The 21,006-nt window shown below is 44.2% G+C and overlaps 1 protein-coding gene across 1 annotated transcript in view; it reads left to right on the top strand.

The window, feature by feature from the left end:
• Positions 1-20,375, top strand: part of RALGPS1 (Ral GEF with PH domain and SH3 binding motif 1) — a 75,371-nt gene extending 54,996 nt beyond the window's left edge. Inside the window, exons 11-19 of the mRNA XM_087944274.1 lie at positions 3,192-3,318; positions 4,807-4,958; positions 7,352-7,403; positions 9,310-9,390; positions 11,722-11,827; positions 13,679-13,771; positions 13,916-14,021; positions 15,325-15,416; positions 16,341-20,375. Of these exons, the coding sequence (XP_087800400.1) occupies positions 3,192-3,318; positions 4,807-4,958; positions 7,352-7,403; positions 9,310-9,390; positions 11,722-11,827; positions 13,679-13,771; positions 13,916-14,021; positions 15,325-15,416; positions 16,341-16,370 (839 nt within the window). The 3' untranslated portion in view covers positions 16,371-20,375. The remainder of the gene's footprint in view (positions 1-3,191; positions 3,319-4,806; positions 4,959-7,351; positions 7,404-9,309; positions 9,391-11,721; positions 11,828-13,678; positions 13,772-13,915; positions 14,022-15,324; positions 15,417-16,340) is intronic.
• Positions 20,376-21,006: the final 631 nt, after the last annotated feature.

The following is a 21,006-nucleotide window of genomic DNA, read 5'->3' as shown; positions in this document are numbered from 1 at the left end:
CATTAATTTTCTAATTGCAAAGGCAATTAAGCATGCCGTTTGGCAAACAAAGCCGCCCTTACTCCATTGCAGTTCATTTTGTTTGCATTTTGTTTGTTTATATATATATATATATATATATATATATATATATATATATATATATATATATATATATATATATATATATATATACAGCCTTCTGGCATAAACACGAATGGATGTGAATTTGACCTTTAGCGTTGGATAATGAAACTCACGTTTAGATAATGCTGGATGAGAAACAATACCAAAAGTTTTGAATAAATAGAGGCAAGGATATACCTTTGACTAGGAGTGGTGCGGTGGCCTAGAGGCGGAGCTCTCGCCTCACAATCAGTAGGCTGTGAGTTCGATCCTGGGAAGAGGCAAGTATTTCTCTCTCTGGACACACTGAGAATCTATCTGCTGAACAAAACTCCTCATTGGTGACAGGAAGAGCATCCGGCCAGTAAACACTCAGTTCCATTCAGTTGCGCAGACTCCACCCCCGCAAGGGATTATGGGGTCATTAAAAGACTATATATATCTTTGACTCTCTTTAGAATGGAAACTGAAGCAAATACCTTCCAACGTGGAGACGTGTCTTCCTCATTTATGTGTTTGCATGAAGCACTGTGATTAAAAAGCATAAACCATGATCCAGATTGTTGATCTCTACGTGGCGCGTCAGTGTCTCCTTAGCTTCTCTCTAAATAACAAATCATTGAAGGCAACTTATAGAAAGTTCCGCAGGCGCACTGAGATCATCCTTCTGCTAGAGGATTGTAGGCTAATGCATTAGTCACCGTCTGGATCCGAATCCCACTTCTCTTTCCCCCCTCGGGGGAATTTCCACAAAGGAATCTACAACAATACTTAGCAAAGTGATGGGCCCATCTTACCATGGTAGTTGTTTTTATTATTATTATTATTATTATTATTATTATTATTATTATTATTATTATTATTATTATTATTATTATTATTATTATTATTATTATTATTGTGGAACTGGAAAAGTGCTCAGCTGTAGAAGCCAGCCAAGAGCCCAGATTTTGGGGTAGAAAAATCAAAAGCATTGTCAGGCCTTAAAACCCAGTTTTGCAAAGTGGAACTTTTTAGCAGAGTGAACCTTAATAAAAGAACTGGATTGGACTTGTGTTGGTCAAGAGGACTATTGTTGACTCAGGGTTGGGCATTTTCCATTTGGAAGCAATTCCCAAGTCACCCAGATCTAATCCTTTGTTGATATTACACACACACACAGACACACACACATACACCAAAGCAGGAAAATTGCTTGTGATGAAACTGAGAAAGGCATAGGGGTTGCATGTTCCAACTCATTCTGCAAAATTATATTCAATGTACTTACTAAGCTTTCGTCAGCCTCTGCTGACGTCAGAACATTAAGCTACCATTACAGAGATCTTTGCCTTTATATATCATTAATCAATTTATCCCTTGCACGCGCAATAGGCCATTGTTTTTGCTTCCATCATGTTGACCAATTGTTGGTTCCGCACGGCCCTTAGGAAGTCAACGAAGAATGCGATAACGTTATTTTCTGTCTACGCTCCAGTGCGTGCTGGCTACAAATATTTAGCCTCTTGGCTCTGAAACCACCTTCCAATTTCCAGAATTGTCATCTGTCTGGCTCAAATTCCTGTAAAACCTCTTCTCCCCACGAGACACTGATGCTTTGCATTTTTGACCGGCAAAGCGGTCTTGCAAATAAACTCAAAGCATATGTTTTTTGTCTGACAACGATGGTCACACCTGAAACCCTTCCCTCTCTCTCTCTCTCTCTCTCTCTGGCCTTGGCATCGCATTTTTTCATTTATTTTTTTGTGTATTGTTGGGGTAGACTACTATTGCTATCAAAGGGATAGGTAATGCGGTTTTCAAGATCGCAGAATGTTTCAGTTAATTAAAAGATATTTATGGAGCTAACCCTGGAGGGTTGGGTTTTTTTTTTTTTTTTTAAGAAGAGTTTGCACAAGTTGGACTAGACAACCTCCAAGGTTCCTTCCAGTCACCTGGCCCAATCAGCATACAGTCCAATTGCTGGGCATTTTCCATATTTTCTGCCCAAATACCTGCAGAAATGTCCTTGATTCCCAGGGGAAATAATTTTATTTTGACTGCAACAGCCCCAACTATCTCTATACGCACACCCTCCCCGGCCTCTTAGCTCCAGGCTGTGTCTCATCCCTGAAGCCAGGCAGGGGAAAACCCTTAGAAGAAAGTTATGAAAAAGAAAAACGGCCACCGTTAGGCCAACTTCAGGGTTGACACCAGCCTTTTCTGCCCCTTGGCAGCCATGCGACGACTCCAAGCTAGTTCCCTGTTTGACTCCCCCTCCCAGTTTCCCAACACTCCACCTCCTCTTTTCTCTCCCGTGTCGTCTTCATCTTCCTCCAGGAAATGTTCCAGCTTTCCAGGGATCTCGGAGTCCTAGTGGACAACCATTTAAATAGGAGCCAGCCATGTGCAGCAGCTGCCAAAAAAGCCAACGCAGTTCTAGGCTTCACCAACAGAGGGATAGAATCAAGATCATTTGAAGTGTTAATACCGCTTCATAATGTCTTGGTGAGGCCACACTTGGAATATTGTATTCAGTTTTGGTCGCCAGGATGTAAAAAAGATGTTGAGACTCTAGGAAGAGTGCAGAGAAGAACAACGAAGGTGATTAGGGGACTGGAGGCTAAAGCATACAAAGAACAGTTGCTGGAACTGGGTATGTCTAGTCTGATGAAAAGAAGGACTAGGGGTGACATGATAGCGGTCTTCCAATATCTGAGGGGCTGCCCCAAAGAAGAGGGAGTCCAGCTATTCTCCAAAGCACCCGAATGGAGGACAAGAAGCAACGGGTGGAAACCAATCAAGGAGAGAAGCAACTTAGAACTAAGGAGAAAGTTCCTGACAGGCAGGACAATTAACCAGTGGAACAACTTGTCTCTAGAAGTTGTAAATGCTCCAACACTGGAAGTTCTTAAGAAGAGATGAGATAACCATTTGTCTGAAGTGGTGTAGGGTTTTCTGCCTAGGCAGCAGGTTGGACTAGAAGACCTCCAAGGTCCCTTCCAACTCTTGTTATTCTATTCTATTTCCCGGGAGAAAGCGACGGCGCCCTTGAGCGACAGGCTTCCTGATACTTAGCGTAGCATTAATTGGTGTCTGTTTTGTAGGTCCGTCCGAAGTGTCGGCAGCTGTGAGGTTCAACAGGAGGCCCACCTGTCCTGATGCCTCGGTAGCGGCCAACATGCACACCCCTCCTATACCGCGGCACAGGAAGAGCCACAGCCTTGGAAACAAGTGGGTGTTGCAGTCTGCACTGAAGCGCGCAGCTTAGTTAGGGTTTTTTTTTTGTTTTTCTTTTAAAGGCAGCCAGGAAGCCCTCCCCTTCCCTCCGCAGATAGTCCTTGACTTACAACCCTCCGTTTTAGCGACCGTTCAAAACTTAGCAACGGCGCTGAAAAAAGGGATTGACTTACGACTGTTCTTCACCGGGCCTTTGTACCGTCCCCGTGCTAGGTGCTTGGCAACTGGCTCACACATATGACCATTGCTATGCCCCTGAGATCACTGGGGGAGGCCAGATTCGCTGTAACAACCGGGTTCCTAACTTACCCGCCCCACCGTGGCCAGTGAGGTCGTGAAATGGGGCAAACCTCACTCCACAAAGCCCTTCCTCCTCCTTAGTGACAGATATGCGGAGCTGAGTTGTGGTCACAAGACAAGGACTGCTCGTAGGGATTTTGCAAGGATTCTGGTTCCTCAGTAACTCGTTCGTCTTAGGATTCCCCCTTCTGTGGTCTTGGCAACCGTTGTGCGGTGGCGCCACTCCTTCCCGGTTGAAAGTTGGCCGATTTACCAGAAAGGACCTTCCAATTTGTCTTTGATTACCCAAGTCAAGGATGTTTCTTCCCATGTTACGGGTGCCCAACTGGCCTGAAAGAAATGAGTTAGGAATGTGTGCGTTCAGCTTAGCGTTAGAAACGGGAAGGCACGTTGCTTTCCCAGCGTTTAACCGGTGGAACTGCTGGCCACCAGAAGTTGTGGGAGCTCCAACCCTGGAGGTGTTTAAGAAGAGACTGGACAGCCATTTGTCTGGAAGGGTTTAGAGCAGGGGGTCTTCAAAACTTGACAGCTTTAAGACTCGTGGGCTTCAACTCCCAGTATTCTTCCTCCTCTAGTGATGCTAGCTTGGGAATTCTGGGAGTTGAGGTCCCCAAGTCTTCAGCTTGCCAAGTTGGAAGACCTTTGGTCTAGGGTCTCCTGCCAGGACTAGAAGACCTCTGTGGCCCCTTCCAGCTCTGTTATTCTGTTAGGTAAAGGCCGAAGTCTCCATCTAGATTGGACCAGTATCTGCTTTTTAAAAAACAACAAACAAGTCAATTTTGGGAGGATGGATCATTAGAACGAAGTCCTAAGAAGGAGATGACAGGCTTGTAGAACATAGAATAACGGAGTTGGAAGGGACCTTCGAGGCCATCTAATCCAACCCCCTGCTCGAGCAGGACAGTCTATTCCAAATATTAGCCTCTACCTAGGATTGAACTCACAACCTCCTGATTGTGAGGTGAGATCTTTGCCCTAAGGACTTCCTGACCCTTAAGAACTCCCCACCCCAATAAAATCCAGGCAGGCAAAACTTTGAGCATGAACGGCTGTTACCAGATGATCTAAAGAAAATGTTTTCCTCTTTTTTTCCTTCCTTCCTTCCTTCCTTCCTTCCTTCCTTCCTTCCTTCCTTCCTTCCTTCCTTCCTTCCTTCCTTTTTCTCCCCTCCCGTTTTCCCAGTATGATGTGTCAATTCAGTGTAGTAGAAAGTAAAAGCGCCACCTTCCCAACAGAGAAGCAGCGCCACCTGCTGGACGACAGCGTGTTAGAATCTCACAGCCCTGTCAGGAACCACCCGCTAAACTCTGTGTTCACCAACGGTGTTTCTCTAGGTAAGTATCCGCGTAGAAGAAGCAGCTTTGGGCGCTTCGGCCTTCCCATCTCCTCTGCCCTGGAATCCAGAGGGCCCCCCCCCCCAGGATGACCAGATGATCGGGGGAGCCCTCAACTTTACAACTTCGGGCAGGGTCTTTGAGAACAGCCAACGGTCCGCTTCTCATCCCAGGAGGTTCTTCAGCTCTGAAATAAAAGAAGAAGAACTGGACAAGCTTCTGGGATGAGAAGCGAAATGCCTTCCAAGCAAAACAAAGGAAGTCCAGTTGCCTCTTGGGGGGAAAAAAAACACCTTTGGGACAACCAGGACTTGATGGATGACTGAGAATCCCCATTGTTAGTTGGAGCTATAAATTAAGATCGCCCAAGTGGGTGCCTGTGAATTAAGGTTGGAAAGGGGGCTGCCAGATTCCTGGTTTTCTAACACCAGAGATTGACCCAATTCTCCTGTTTTAGATAGGCATGGGTAGCTTCAGAATACAGCTCCGCTCATTGGAGGACATTGCGTGAGTCTTGGTTGCTTGTCTCCATTCAATCTTGATAGATTCTCCGTTTTTTCTTCACCGTGGACCCCTTCTAAGCACTTTTGTGGCCACCGACTCCAGAGTCTTAAGATTTAAATCCTGACATTTCCTCAAGCCTTCATGTATGACATTGCGCTCCCGCCCACCCAAGCAGGGTTAGACACGATGAACAAACCCCAAATCCAAGCTTCTCTGTTTGTAAAAGCAACCCCGCTTGCATCGTTAAAGATTCGACTTCCGGTGAATTTAACGGGGTTGCACTGACTTTTAAAGACCTTCACCCCCCTCCCCCCTAGTCAGATGATCGTCCGTACAAGCAGGGACATCCTCTTGGTTTGCCATGACTCCAAACCCTCAGCTCCTGTTTTCCTCTCCTGATTAAAGGAAGACCACAGGCTGAGAACCGTTGTGATAAAATATAGCGGTTGAAGCTTGGAGCCATTTCCGTTTTCCTGCTGTTAAGTGGCGCCAGTTGTGGTGGCCCTTTGGTAAAACCGAGAAACGGTTGGAGAAAATGCAAGTTTTAGTCATCTCAAAAGCATTGCTCAGAAGGCAGGAAGAATACAAGAATACAATACTCTTAGCTGGAAGGAGCTCTTCCATACTCAGTGGAAATAGAGAGTTGGCTGCACGTATCTGGTTAGCAAGAGAACCAGGCTAGAAGTAGGGAACAGCTTGCCTCCAGGAGTTGTGGATGCTCCACCACTGGAGGTTTTTTACAAGAGACCGAAACAACCCTTTGTCCAGAATGGTTTACGGTCTCCTGTCTTGAGTAGGGGGTTGGACCAGAAGACCTCTGAGGTCCCATCCAGCTCTATGGTCCTGTGTTCTAGAAAGTAGAATTAGCAGGAAAGACAGTGAGGAAGCTGTTGGTTTGAGAGAGATCCTTGGTGTCTTGGATGGCTTGGAGTTGGTCTACCGCAGCATGAGTTTTTTTGTCAAAACTACCCGTGCAACAGGTTTAATGCAATTACCAAATGTGGAAAATGCTCTAATCGTTCCATATCATCTATTCTAGTCCATCAATCCATCAACCCCAAATGATGTTCCCTAGCCACCACATCAACATTTATAATTTAGCTTTCTTGAACAGGGAAAGGAGGAGTAGTTGTGTTGGCTACCGCTCAACAATGCTTCTGAGCGATGGACAAACCAACAATCTAAATTACTCCGTTTGGGAAAAGAAAAAAAAAGAAAAGAAAGGCCATTTCATCGTTAAAGACTCAACTTTAAATTCCCTTCCGGTGAATTTAACAGGATTGCATTGATTTGTAAAAGAAAAAAAGACCCTCATTCCATATTCAGATAATCATCTGCTTGTTTTTCCATGACACCAAACTGTCAGTTCTTGTCTTGATGAAAGGAAAAATCCAACATCTCTTTATTGTCTCTTTTGTCTGGGAACAAAGGTTTTTTGTTTTTTTAATTGAGATGTACTTGCATTAAACTGCGAATTTATTTATTTTCAATAAATCCCCTTCTCCCCATGCAACATGGCGAAAATAAGGATAGCTTTAAAGCTTCCTTAAAATATTTGTACATATATACAACATGCACCAAGACAAATTCCTTGTGTGTCTAATCACACTTGGCCAATAAAGAATTCATTCATTCATTCATTCATTCATTCATTCATTCATTCATTCATTCAACCTTTTGTGGCTTGGAATTTCAACAGCATGAAACCGAGTACCAGATCTTTTGGCTTCTGTAAGGGACGTGATAGACCTGTTTTGAACTATTATTATTATTATTATTATTATTATTATTATTATTATTATTATTATTATTATTATTATTATTATTATTATTATTATTATTATTATTCCCCTTCCCCTGCTTTAAATATTTCCCCCTTTGTTTTACAGAAAGCAGTGAAAGTTCAGAATTCAGCGAAGAGCCGTCATCGGGGCTGGAAAGGTGAGCTTTGCCTTTGACTAGGAATGGATGGGACATGAGTTGCATTTAACCAAAGTCTCGGATAATCTGAATGCCCTGAATTCAGACTGTGGGGTTGCGCAAAGAAATGAGAAGGGTTGCTGTACATTTTCTTTCTCTGTGGCTGTGAATGTACTGTGAATTTTGTAATCGTTTCTTGTGTGCATTGCCTCCAGCAGCACACTAGATTTTCCAGCGGCGTCGAGCTTTAGAATAAATACTTCCAAACCTGGTTTAACTAGAGTGCAAAATTTCTCATTGTGCTGGCACCAAAGGTAATATTTGATCATTGTCAATCGCAACCCACAGTCTCCCTCTGCTTCCTTTTCCACCTGCATCTGGGCTCCAGGTAAGCCCCCTTTGAGTAGCTCTTTGTGATTCTAGATTCATTTCTTACCTCAGAGTCTCTTTCCTGCCCTCTAAAATCTTGATTTCTTAACCGAGAAGTGACAGGTCTGAATTTGATTGATTTTTTTAAAAAAATAAAACAAAACATTGAAGTACCTTTTGGAATTTGAAGACAGGAACTCCAGTTTTCAGAGATTTTGAACCAAAGTTCTGGATTCTCACTTCAGAGGAGAATTAACTGAAACTTGAGATATCTGCCTAAGATTGCTTTATTCGGCAAGGAATCAAAATTGTGCCTGTTTTATTTGCTTGGAGACCAACATTTGGGCATTTGGGTAGCTAAGTTTGACTGGTGCGTCTGAGATTGGAGGAGCGCTTTTTATATTTTTACATTATAATTACAAATCTTGGTTCTCTTGGTTTTCTATCAGGGATTTATTGTATTTCCGTACCTGATTCTATTTCCATAATAAGAAGTGTAAACGTGGTGGCGTGTATACACCTTGCCATGTATATCCCATCGTACATTCAAATGGTATTTTTTTTGTCTCTGAAGAATCTTGTTTGCCTTGGTGAGGTGTTGCCTAAGCAGCTACTGTTTTGATCTCAACCACTCAGCTGGAGAGGCAATTTGGTCAAAATGCATGGCTTCATTTATTCTCCAAACGGCACACGATGAAGGGTGGGTGGAGAATAGTATTAAAGAACAAGAGTTTTGATGTCTTCAAAGGGAGGAACCGTGTCTGTTTACCATCAGGGCCGTTGACTGTTCCTGGTTTATTCAGCTAGAATAAAAGCACTCTTTGCTTTCAATGGGAGGTCGCACCTGTTCATTCTTGGCTCTTTTTGCTATGGATTTTGAACGCTCCCCATGGTTCTTCTGGTTTTAGGGGTGTGTTTTGTTTCCTGGATGTTTTTCCCAGCTTTGCCTTTCGACCTGACCAGGCAAATTTTCTTCCTACCTCTCACCCCCCAAAAATAGCCCTTTCATTCGCAAGTTGCTCTTCCAAGTCCTTGGGAAGCTTCAACAACAACTCCTTTTTCTTCACGGACGTCTGATTCCAATTCCCGCCCAACGCTCATCTTACTTTAAGTTTACACACTTGAGAAACGGTTCCCATCCAACGCTCATCTTACTTTAAGTTTACACACTTGAGAAACGGGCGTCTGATTCCAGTTCCCGCCCAACGCTCATCTTGCTTTAAGTTTACACACTTGAGAAACGGGCGTCTGATTCCAGTTCCCGCCCAACGCTCATCTTACTTTAAGTTTACACACTTGAGAAACGGATGATTCCAATTCCCGCCCAACGCTCATCTTACTTTAAGTTTACACACTTGAGAAACGGGCGTCTGATTCCAATTCCCGCCCAACGCTCATCTTACTTTAACTTTACACATGTGAGAAACGTAGCCGTGATTCCATGGTGTTTGGCCCACCTTTCCTTTTGTGTGCTTTAATTTTTTTTTTGGGGGGGGGGAGGTTGCCTCGCGACTTGCCTGCTAACTAAAGAACTTAACGTGTGAATTCGTGTAAACAGGGGTCGGTTGTATGCCACGCTGGGGCCCAACTGGCGGGTGCCAATTCGGACTTCACCCAGAAGTCGGAGCTGTGTCTACAGGTACAATTAGGTGGTGGGTCTGTCTCTCTTTTTATTTTCTCTCTCTCTCTCTCTGGACGATGGGGCCAAATCTTATTTTCACCCTCTCTTTTGCCCTCCCTTGCTAATTCAGACCTTATTTTCAAAAGCATTGTCATTTTTGTTTCCCCATCTGCGCAGTGACTTCCTTCTCATGTTACAAGGAGTGGGTTTTTTTTAAAAAAAACCACATTTTTACTCACTTCTATGCTTTTCCCCTCCGAGAAGCAGGATGGGCCATGTTTACGTGCAACGCTGCGCATAAACATGCTGAATAAAAATGGCTAAGGAGTTCTACTCCCTCTCCCCACCTGGAAAGAAATCTCTTCCAAATATAAAACACAAGCAGAGGAGGTTCAGTTTTAGTTTCAGTTTCAGAGCACCAGGCAGCTTTAGTACAGAACAGTTAAGCTAAGCCACGCCCAGGCTCCTGGCTGTCTCCTTCTTGCTGACACAGCAAATATTGTTTCAGTTTCCAAACAGCCCTCAACTCTCTCACACACTAACAGTATACTAGCCAGATGAATGCCGATGGATGCTGGTAGGCCGAGGCAGAATTTTCCACCCCTTATTTTCCTCCCCAAAAACTAAGCCCGACCACATAGTTTCGTAGCAAAGCACGGGTATCGAGCTAGTACATATATGTGGCTTAAGAATAAAAAGAGCAGATTGTGGGGCGGGCAGAGGTGTTGCAATCATCCTAGTCAGTTTGTCCGAGGTTAGCCAAAAGAAAAAGAAAAAAAACATTTGTTCCTCCCAGCGCCAGTTTGCATATCTTCCTCTGTTCCTCCTCTTCTTCTTCATCCTCCTCATCCTCATGATTTAATTCTTTTGCTGGTCTCAGCTTTTGGCTTTGGAGATTCCTCCGGCAGTTGAAGATGTCGTGAATTCCGTGGGGGAGAAAAAGATTTCCCGCCTTGGAAAAGATCCCTCTCTCCAATCCATTTTCCATTTCAGCCCTTATTTTTTTCTACCTTTCGTTCATTCTCTTTTACCTTTTGAATAAATATTTTCAAACACCTTTACCGTTTTTTTTTAAAAAAATTCCTCGCCTTGGCTAGTGTGCTAAAAAAACCAAAACCATCATTTATTTATTTTTTACTAATGCACCCTCATATATTCTGCCCATTGGTTTGATCAATTGTCTCTCGGTTAATAGGCAGTTCCAACTGGGAAAACGTCACTCTTGTCCACCATTGAGTGTTTGTATATATTTAATAACAATTGTAGTTGCTGCTTAGAATCTCCTCCCTGCCAAAGTGGGGAAAAGTTAGGATCCATTTGGCTTCCTAGTCGTCAAGCACAGTGGTGTTGTGAGCGCTGCCACCAGCCAGGAAAAGCTGCATTTCATACACCCCCCACTTTGTCAGTAAGTGGGGTTTCATTGTGATTGAACTAAAGTACTTCTAGAAGAGAATATTTGTAATGCATCGTTGAAAGGAGGGAATCCTTGATGCTCTTTGAGCCTGGTGGTTTTCTCGCAGACCCAACTAGGTAACGTCATCAGTATTAATAGGAAGCGGGGTTTGCGCTGTCCTTGGTGCTGTCTGAGATTTGTTGTTTGCTTGCAGACATTTCAGTAGTCTAGTAGGTAACATCATCGGGAAACAAACAGACCCAAATATCTTCTCACCAGCAACCAGCACCTAGGTAAGTTGAGAGTAACACCAAGATGAACCCTAGACCAACAATGAAGAAGTCAACAATACCCCAATCAAGGAACTACCAACTCAGACAAACAAGCCAACGGTAAACAACAGCCTAATCAAAAGGACCACCAAGAACACTCCTGCCAGCACTGACAGGGCAGGTCACTAGTATATAAACAGAGAGCAAACCCCACTTCCTTCTAGCCCTGATGATGTTACCTAGTTGGGTCATGAAATGTCCCTACTATCCCCCCCACCTCCTCCTCCTTCCAAACCCACTCCCTTCCAGCACTGATAACGTTACCTAGTTGAGTCATGAAATGTCTGCAAGGAAACTACCCAGCTAAGAGAACATCAATGATCCTACACTCCTCCTCCTCCTCCTCCTCCTCTTCTTTCTCCCTTTCTACAAAGCCCACTCCCTTCCAGCACTGATGATGTTACCTAGATGGGTCATAAAATGTCTGCAAAGAAACCACCCAGCTCAGAGAGCACCAAGGACTTCGCAGGCCCTAAAATACCAAGTCTTATATTACAAAGGCAGGTCTTCAAATATAGAAGACAGGTTGCGCGAGCTAAGGGTTCCATCCGTATGAATTTTGCATGCCGTCGTAATGTAAGAATCGTCTAATTTCCACAAACCTGTGTCCGTCTCTTGGTTCAGCCCAGCAGGTGCCTGCAGTTGCAGATCGGGGGCTTCCGTGGGGGTGGTGACTATGGAAGGCCCCCTGAGAAGAAAGACGTTGCTGAAGGAAGGCCGGAAGCCTACGGTAACCACGTCAAGTGTGCTTTGACCATAGCCAAAAGCTTGGATGCCCATCATGGTTTACATGGGCAGAAGCGTCTCCGTTTCAGTTTCAATCAACGGAGCGACATTGGCAGCTCCTTAAGTTGATGAGATTGAGAAATGGATTGCGGGGTGGAATAGTAAACCTATCTGAGAACTTGTGTAGCTCCGTGTTGAAATGAGGAGTCCTTGGGGCTCCCTTGGTTGTTTTCTGGCAGACGCTTCGTGTTCTGACCGAGGCTTCACAAAATCACAAAGCAGACTCCTCGTCCCAGCAAAACCCCTTTTTTTTATTAGGCTAATGTGAACTCCTCTCATTCACATCCAGCAAAGTCCCAGCAGTCCTTCAAGGGTGAATTGCAACCACAGACCTTATCCGGCTTGGAGAGCTGCCAGGCCGATATCTTCCAGACGCCACACTGTGGCAGACAATACTTGGCAAGAAGGCAGGAACAGATCTTCACCCAAATGACTTGAACTAATTGTCTCCTGCAAACACCACTCCCCTTTCACCCCTCTGGGATGGGCCATTCACCGTCCACCTGTGCCTATACTCCCGAGTCGGCCCTTGTTCCTTAGCTGTTCCCTTCTCCTGGCAGCTCTGTGCATGTGCACACTGGGAACAGGCTCCAGCTGTTCTTCTGCCCCACTGATCTCCAGTTCCAAAGGCAGCTGATAGCTGTCGGATGGCCCTGGCCCCATCTCTGCCTCCGACGCAGAGCCCTTGCCAGAGCCTCCCCCAGACTCCAGGACTGGCCCATGTTCTTCCCCAACCTCCTCACTGTCCGAGTCTGCTGCCAGCTCTGCTGGCCACTGGTGGGCCACAACACTTCAACACCAACGTAGGTAACCTCATCAGCGCTGCCATCATCACTAGCACTGATGACGTTACCTAGCCGGGTAAGGAAACGTCTGCAAGGAACTGACCAAGGTCCAAAGAGCACTGAGGAACCCTCAAATTTATTTATCCTTGTCACTGTTGTACGTGAACTTTGGGCAACACCCACACAGACTAACCCTCTTTTTACTCTTCCTGATAAACAGTGAGTAAAGATACGGAGAGTCTCCTCTTTCCTTCCATGTTTCCACTCAGAAAAGGAGCAATGGGGAGAGATTCTTTTCCGACCTTTGGTGGTGGGGAGGAAAACACTAAAAGGGCCTAGAAAAACCACTGGGGAAAAAAAATGAAACGTTAACGTGGTGGACCGTTTAGTCTTTCCTGCTTTCAAGCTCTTCCTTCATGGCAGCGTTTCTTGCTGTGAAGGTTCAAAGTTTTCGACCTGAACCTTTGATCCTTTCCCAGTTCCCGCTGAACAGGGCGGGAGGGAAACCTTCTCGTAGGTAAAACGAAGGACCGGCAGCCCTTGGCTTGCAACTTACAATTGAACCCCAGATGTTGGTTGCCAAGTGAGACGTTTGTTAAGTGTTTCACTTAGCCCTTCATGTCCTTGGTGGTTAAGGGTTTAACCCGGCAGCTGTTAAATGAATACCACGGTTGTTAAGTGTTGAACCCCTTTGACTTTGCTCATTACAAGAGGGAATCGATGTGACACACACACCCCGCCGGGACCCTGCAACCGTCATAGGTTTGAGTCCATTGCCACTTTGGTCATGTGACCTCAGGGATGTTGCAAGTGAATAAAAATGGTCATAACTGGCTTTGCTGTAACTTCAAACGGACCCTGAACACAACTGTGGTTAAGTCGAGGACTTTTGTAAGGGGGAAGGTTTTTACAGGTTTTTTTCTTTCTTTCTTTCTTTCTTTCTTTCTTTCTTTCTTTCTTTCTTTCTTTCTTTCTTTCTTTCTTTCTTTCTTTCTTTCTTTCTTTTCCAGCTGTCTTCCTGGACCAGGTACTGGATTACTCTGTCGGGATCCACTCTGATCTACTTCGGAGCCAAGTCCTTAAGGGGCAGCGAGAGGAAGCACGTAAGCCCAAATGGGGGTTGTGAGCTTGGGTGAAGATTTCCCGTGTCCCATCGCAGCTCCCTCCAGGGGGAAATCCCCATTTCCTGGATGGTAGCCAGAGCCACCTGACCGCTATTTTTTCTATCTGACATTTTCTTCTCGCAGTATAAATCGACTCCGGGAAAGAAAGTTTCCATTGTGGGCTGGATGGTAGCGCTTCCTGATGATCCTGAACATCCTGATATTTTTCAGCTGAACAACCCAGATAAAGGTAAGCCCTGTTAGCGGGACTTTAGAATAGAATAGAATAACCGAGTTGGAAGGGACCTTGGAGGTCTTCTAGTCCAACCCCCTGCTTAGGCAGGAAGCCCTACACCACTTCAGACAAATGGTTATCCAGTCTCTTCTTAAAAGCTTCCAGTGTTGGTGCATTCACAACTTCTAGAGGCAAGTTGTTCCACTGGTTATTTGTTCTCACTGTCAGGAAATTCCTCCTTAGTTCTAGGTTGCTTCTCTCCTTGATGAGTTTCCATCCGTTGCTTCTTGTCCTGCCTTCAGGTGCTTTTTGGAGAATAGATTGACCCCCTCTTCTTTGGGGTAGCCCCTGGAAGACTGCTATCCTGTCTCCCCTAGTCCTTCTTATTAAACTAGACATAGCCAATTCCTGCAACCATTCTTCGTATATGTTTCATCCTCCAGTCCGCTAATCATCCTTGTCGCTCTTCTCTGCACTCTTTCTAGAGTCTCAACATCTTTTTTTACATTGTGGGGACCAGAACTGGATTCCAAGTGAGGCCTTACCAAGGCCTTATCAAGTGGCATTAACACTTCACATGATCTTGATTCTATCCCTCTATTTAGGCAGCCTTTAGAGAATGAGGTTGCACTGGACATTGAATAAGCAAGAACGCATTTTTGTATTTTTTTTTAAAAAAAGAATCCTATAGAAGTTGAGGTGTTGAATCAAAGCTCCATGAAAACTTTTCGTGAGGCTTCATCTTCAATGAAAAGAGGAGTCGCTATGGAACAGTTGCAGCTTGGGGTTGAACTGAGAGCGGTGGGCTTGGTTTCTCTCAGAGAGGAAAGAAGGACTAGATATGTGACATGACAGCAGCCTTCCAATATTTGAGGGGCTGCCCTGGAGAAGAGGAGAGGGTCAACCTATTCTCCAAAGCCCCTGAGAGGCAGGACAAGAAGCAACGGATGGAAACTCATTAAAGAGAGAAGCAACTTAGAACTAAGGAGGAATTTACTAACAGTGAGGACAATTCACTAGTGGAACAGTTTTGCCTTCGGAAGTTGTGGGTGCTTCATCAACTGGATGCTTTTAAGAAGAAGAGTAGAGAGTTATTTCTCTGGAATGGTGTAGGGTCTCCTACTTGGGCAGGGGGGTTGGACTAGAAGTCCTCCAAGGTACCTTCCATCTCTATTATGATTAATTGATCGTATTAATCGTACAAATGGGGATCTTTTTTTTTTAACGTTCAAGATATCATTCTTCAGTGCTGCTGTTGCTAGCAAATCACAAAGACCTTGGTGCTATTTCTTTTCTTTTTCTTTTTTAAACTCTGCAGGCAATGTTTACAAGTTCCAGACCGGTTCCAGGTTTCATGCAATATTGTGGCACAAACATTTGGATGATGCCTGCAGAAGCAACAGGCCTCAGGTAGCCCATCTTCTATACTTGGTTTTAGTTTGTAAGCGACACAGTGGAGATGTTTTGCTAACTGGGTTACAAATCTTCCCACGAATTTCATTTGTTCCCATTCCCAGGGTCATTGTGTAGGTCAATCTCTAACCCAAAAGCAGAGAATAAAATGAGAAGGAGAACCAAAGACATTGTGGTGCCTTTTGGATGTAGGTGAAGTCCAGGAGATACATGATATAAACTTTGGATTCTTCACCTTGCTAAATCCAGAAACAACATAGTATTGAATTGGAGTCTTACCTGCTTAACTCAAGCACTGATGCTGAGTAGGACAAACATTTATGATTGGTCCATTTCATGTGTCAATCTTCATAGGTAACTTGAGGTGGACCAATCACAAATGATAGTCCTGGTCTTCATCAGGGTTGCACTGGCAGGACGGTTGGGTAGATAAGGCTGGGATGCACAGTGCTAAGGAGCTGCAAACATTTCTAATCCAAACTTTCGTAATCCAAAAGATTGTAATCCAAAGATTTACAAACAAATTTTGGGGTTAAGCTGTTTCTCTTTTTTAACTCTACTCTTTTTTAATGCAAAGGGTGGCCAAAGCTGTAATAAATAGATTAAGATTTGACTTGACTTTGACTTGACATGCTTGAGTTTGACTTGACTTTTAGCTTGACCTTTCCTTGAATTTTTACTTGACCTTTACTTGACTTGACTTTGACTTGACTTCTTGACTTGACTTATAATTGACTTCTTGATGACTTACTTATACTTGACCTCTCCTTTGCTTGACTTTTACTTGACTTCTGCTTGACTTGACTTCTACTTCACTTGCCTTGACTTTGACTTGACTTGAAGAGGCTTCTTGCGAAAATCTTCCATCCATGGACCATTTATCCAGCACTTTTCATTAACTATTTTTCCTTGCTGTTCCAGGTACCTGCAAACCTTATGTCATTTGAATAACCTGCTCCAGTGTGCGGTATAACGTCCAGTGCCAAACTGCAAGGTGGGAAGGTGGGTTTCCATTAAAGCAAGGAGGAAAAAGACTTCAGAGCAAACCAGCTGTCTCCCACAGCGACTTCAGCACTTTTCTACATAACTTGAAAGTAATTATGATACAGCTTCTAGAAACGTGAATGTTATCCTTTGGGACAGGATCTGACTCACTGCACTGATGAACGACAGGATTTGGACTGTTTGGAGAGGGAGCCTGACCCATCACAGGATCCGTGGGTCCTTAACTCTAGCCGTGGAGGTCACGACGGCTGTGGATTCTTGTCCTGCCACAAACTTTTATCCGTCACATCTCTCCAGATGTCTTTTTTTTTTTTTTTAAACTGCTCTTTTTACGGTCAAGCTGCTTTATGTGACTCAAGAACTTTAACCCATGTTGGGTTTAGAGTTATTTCTAATGCACAAAACAACAAACATTTGACAGTGTTAACTTGCTGCAGAGTGTCAATTAGAATAGAACGTTGTGAAACAACCTTTTTATAACCTTAAGTGCACTGAGTTGCTTTGCCCTGTGGCTGCCTCAGATTTTTGTATCAAACCTAGGGATGCGACCAACGTCGCCCTTGCGCTCAGCTACTTGGGAAAATGGTGTATTTTGGCACAAGATAAAAAAAAAAAAATCACCTGTAATTTTTTTTTTTCCTGTTTGTAACTCATAATTAATTGTGCTGTATTTTGTGGTGGTTGTTTTGTTTTGTTGTTTTTAAAATTAACTGGAGGTACCCCTGGCAATGAAGGGACCTTGAAGTGCTGCTGAAATACGCTTGATCTTAAGGCTCCTTCTGGGTTGCTTCATCCCAAAGGAAAGATTTGCCTTAAATTGTGTTTGCTGGAGGGCGGGGGGGCTGTTCATCCAAAATGTCCCGCTGGGCAAGCTTCTCCTACATCCCCCCCCCCGGGCTGGTTTTAGAACTTCCCAATCCCAGAAAACATGGGTTGAGGGGAAAGTGTTAAATATGGATCCTCCTAAGAGAGAGAGGAGGTTTTCACCAAATACCAAGTCCCTTCTACTCAGCCAAGAAAGCCAATGTTCTTTTAAACCAAGGTAGAATGGCTAAAAAAGCCCACCCAGTTTCTTCATTTCCCAATTCAACGAAGTCGTGAGCTGCTTCGTGGCACCTTGAAGGGTAGCCAAACGATCCAGCTTCTTAATACAGGTGGGCCAGTGGTCATTTTGGAGGAACAGCACTCTTGGCTTTGAAAGACCAGCGTGCTACTTGATCTGACTGTAATCTTGGCTCTCTTCCAAGCCGTGTTTACTTTAAATATATGCTAAATGTCTTCGCCATTGATGATTGTAATGCATTTTTAAGTGTCACGCTGTATTTGTCTTTATCTCCTCTTTCTAAGAGCAAAGGAAGGTAAGAGAAATTATTGGGTTTGGACAGGAAACGAGAAAACAGGTCTCAGCCCCCCCCCCCTTTCTCCTTCCCCCCCCAAATCCTTGTTTTTTTCTCATGGAGAAATGGTTAGAAACTATTCCAACAAATTGTGGGTTATTATGAGCTGGGTAGTTGCTGTAGGATTTCAGGATGGGGAAATAGGTTGGGGTTTCTGGTGGATCGTCCGGATGTAGCATCCATTGCGGTTCTGAATGTCTGTAGTCCAGAAAGATTATTCTGGAGAACATACCCTTTCTCTGGATTTTCATATCAGGCAGCTCAGAGTATAGAAGGATACGCCATTCACTTGGAGCCTTTAAAAAGGCCCTTCTCTTCTTACCAGCTGCATAATGACAATTAAAAAAATCTGGCTTCCAACCCAATTAACCCAACCAAGAAGCTAATTTGCATCTAGCAAACTTGAGCCCAAATTGCATTAACCCCCTTTTACAACTCTGCTAAATTTCAGTCAACACCGAGGGTTGGACTGGCGCAATAAAATCAAACCCCATTGGTAAATATTCTGGTCTGACTTGGTGATGATCAAGTTAATTAAAGTGAAATGACTCCAAGCCAGAGACGGTTTTAGTTCAAGAAAAGAGCTGGGTTTGAAATGACATCTTCGTGGAAGCCGTCCCTGTGTTCGTCCCCAACCACGCAAAAACGAAGCGAATTTTATGAAATTGTGCGTGTGCTGAATTGTAGTCAGTCTGACTTCTAGAAAGGAAGTTCAGGATTTGATTGTCAAACGCTTTCAGGACAACAATTGATTATTGGTTTATTGGGTGAGAAAGGGGGGGGAGGAAACCCCCACTCTAAACATGGCCCTGTCTTAAAGAGGGGGTAACTTGTTTTTGTTCTTACCAACTTCCATCCTTTTAGTTCGAGTTTCTGGGACTGCAAATCACTAGGTTTTTTTTGTTTTTGTTTTAATGACATTGGGGAACATGGTTGTTTCGATGTGCCCAAATCGACATGCCTCTCCTTCGTAATGAAAGAAATTTGCAGGCGTTGGCATAGAGAATGCCAAAACCTTGACAAATCCCTCTGCAATTCTGTATTTAGAATGTAGGAGACTGTTTTCACTTAAATTTCTTTTTTAAGTAATAATTTTTTTTTTTTTAAAAAAAAGCAGTTTAGCAAAGGAAGGCCTGCCATCGTTTTTGACTTTGGTAGAGCTATCTAAGAGCTGTAGCCCACAGCTCGGGGGGGAAAAAAATGTACAGTGATGATAGAATAACATGGTGCTTCATTCAGCAATACAGGCAGTAGGGTGGTTTGAAAAAGTGAAATAAATGAGTAATAGAACAGTGTTGTCTCCTTCTCCCTCTCCTTCCATTTCTCCTCCTCCTTCGCGTAATCCACGTTTAAATGGTAATTGTCCTATGAAAAGCATGAGGATTCTATTTAGCTGCTTCTTTTTTTTTAATGTTCTTTTCTATTGTGCATCTTTGACTGTGAACTAAACGGGGTGCATATTGGTACTATTTTTTAAAAAAAATCCGGTCTCCCCACCCCAGAGAAGGCACCACGCCCCCCATCTGGAGCCCCCCCAGCTGTCTGTCCAACGACAGGTAGACAGAAGTTTTCCACTTTGGAAAGGGCCTTCAGAGCTGATGTGGGTGAGATGGCCGCAGAGGGCATCCCAAGATTACAAGGGGACAGGTGGTGAACGCTGCCGAGGCGTGTGCTTATTATGGCTACTACCGGCACGCACACAGAAAGAGTAACGTTCACACACACACATACACCTCTGTGAAGCTCCTTCAACTGGAGATTATCTTCTTGGCAAAGCGAAAGAGCTCAAGGCGAAGATGCCTTTCGGTTGAAGGAACGGAGATTGGCGCACGCACGAACATGCCTGTGCTCCAAGGAAGGTGGGTTTGGGGTTTTTTTCCCCCCGCCTTTGAAACCTTCCCTCCCCTGTCCAGCCCAGGACAAGTCTCTCTGTGGGACTGACCACCCTTTAGCCAATTTGGGGACTAGGGTCCCTCCATCTATCCGTTGGGTTTCCACGACAGCGCTTCGTGTAGCAGTGTCTCGAGGCCACACCCGTTATTCTTAATTTATTAGCTCGTGTAAACCTAGTGCCAAAATGCATGCTGGACAGGTTTTTTTTCTTTTTCTTCTTTTTTTACAAGTAGCCCTCGATAGAGGCGGAAATTATTGTGTCCGGATTTCAGCCGTTTGGGCCTTTGTGGTTTCAACCCATTTCTAGACTTTGGTTTTCTTTTCCCTGGGTGAGACCTTGTGTTTTTTTCTTTTCTTTTCTTGTTTTCCCCAGCTCCCTTTTTACCCATAATATTCCCAGTGGTCCATTGCATGGAATTTTCTTGTAAAGGCCTTTTCTCTCCCACTCCTTGTGAATTGTCTCCTTCCGGATAAACTACTGAAGTTTTCACCCTCCTGTGGAAGTCTTTTTAAAGTTTGGTTTTCTTTGGTTTTTTTCTTCTGGCAAAAGTATTTTGTTACCTCAGTCTTCTCCCGGGTTGCTGTATTTTTCAGCTTGTTACATTGATAATAACTGTTTCACTAAATAAAGCAAAAACTTTAATGTAAAAAAAAGACAAAATGATTCACGGGGCTTTATTTTCTTCTGCATTCTGATCCAGGAAGACAGACTTCTCGATTGATGGTAAAGCTACAAAGTCCCAGCCTGGCTCCTCAATGGTTTCCCACCCTGCCAGGTGCCGACTGGTTTTCCACAACCCCACTTTCTTTTTTGTCATATTTATCGTGCATAACGTTGTCTCTTCTCTCTAGGGAAAACCCAAAGTCTCTTCCTTGGCTTTGGGCAGCCAGCAAGGGATCGGGGAAAGAAATTTGGCAATGCAATGCGACATTCCAATAAAGTAGCCTTTTTGTGAATAAAAGCCAAGTGAAAAGGCCAGAAACCTAGGTTTTTCCCCTAGAAAGAAGAGATGATGTAATGCACATAAAGCCTGCTTCCCAGGGCCTGCCTGGTGGTCCAGAACCCCCAGTCATCAAGCTCATCAAGGCAGCTGCGTAGCTGGTGACATCCTTCTGCCTTTCCTTACCATACCTGGAGCTCATTCCTCTAACTCTTACGTCTTCCTGATCAGCTCTGCTTCCATGGGAGGTCCCTCAATTCCTAGATCCCAGTTCGATCCACATGACACCTCTGGGAGGCCTCAGTATTGGTGCATGGAGCTGACTTCATTTTATTGACTGATATAATCAGC

Source organism: Notechis scutatus, chromosome 15 (genome assembly GCF_049901735.1).
Source record: "Notechis scutatus isolate UNSWTSFEM ecotype Mainland chromosome 15, rNotScu1.2, whole genome shotgun sequence".
Classification (NCBI taxonomy): domain Eukaryota; kingdom Metazoa; phylum Chordata; class Lepidosauria; order Squamata; family Elapidae; genus Notechis; species Notechis scutatus.
Note: the sequence above shows the minus strand (reverse complement) of the source record. Positions and strands in the feature narration are given on the sequence as shown.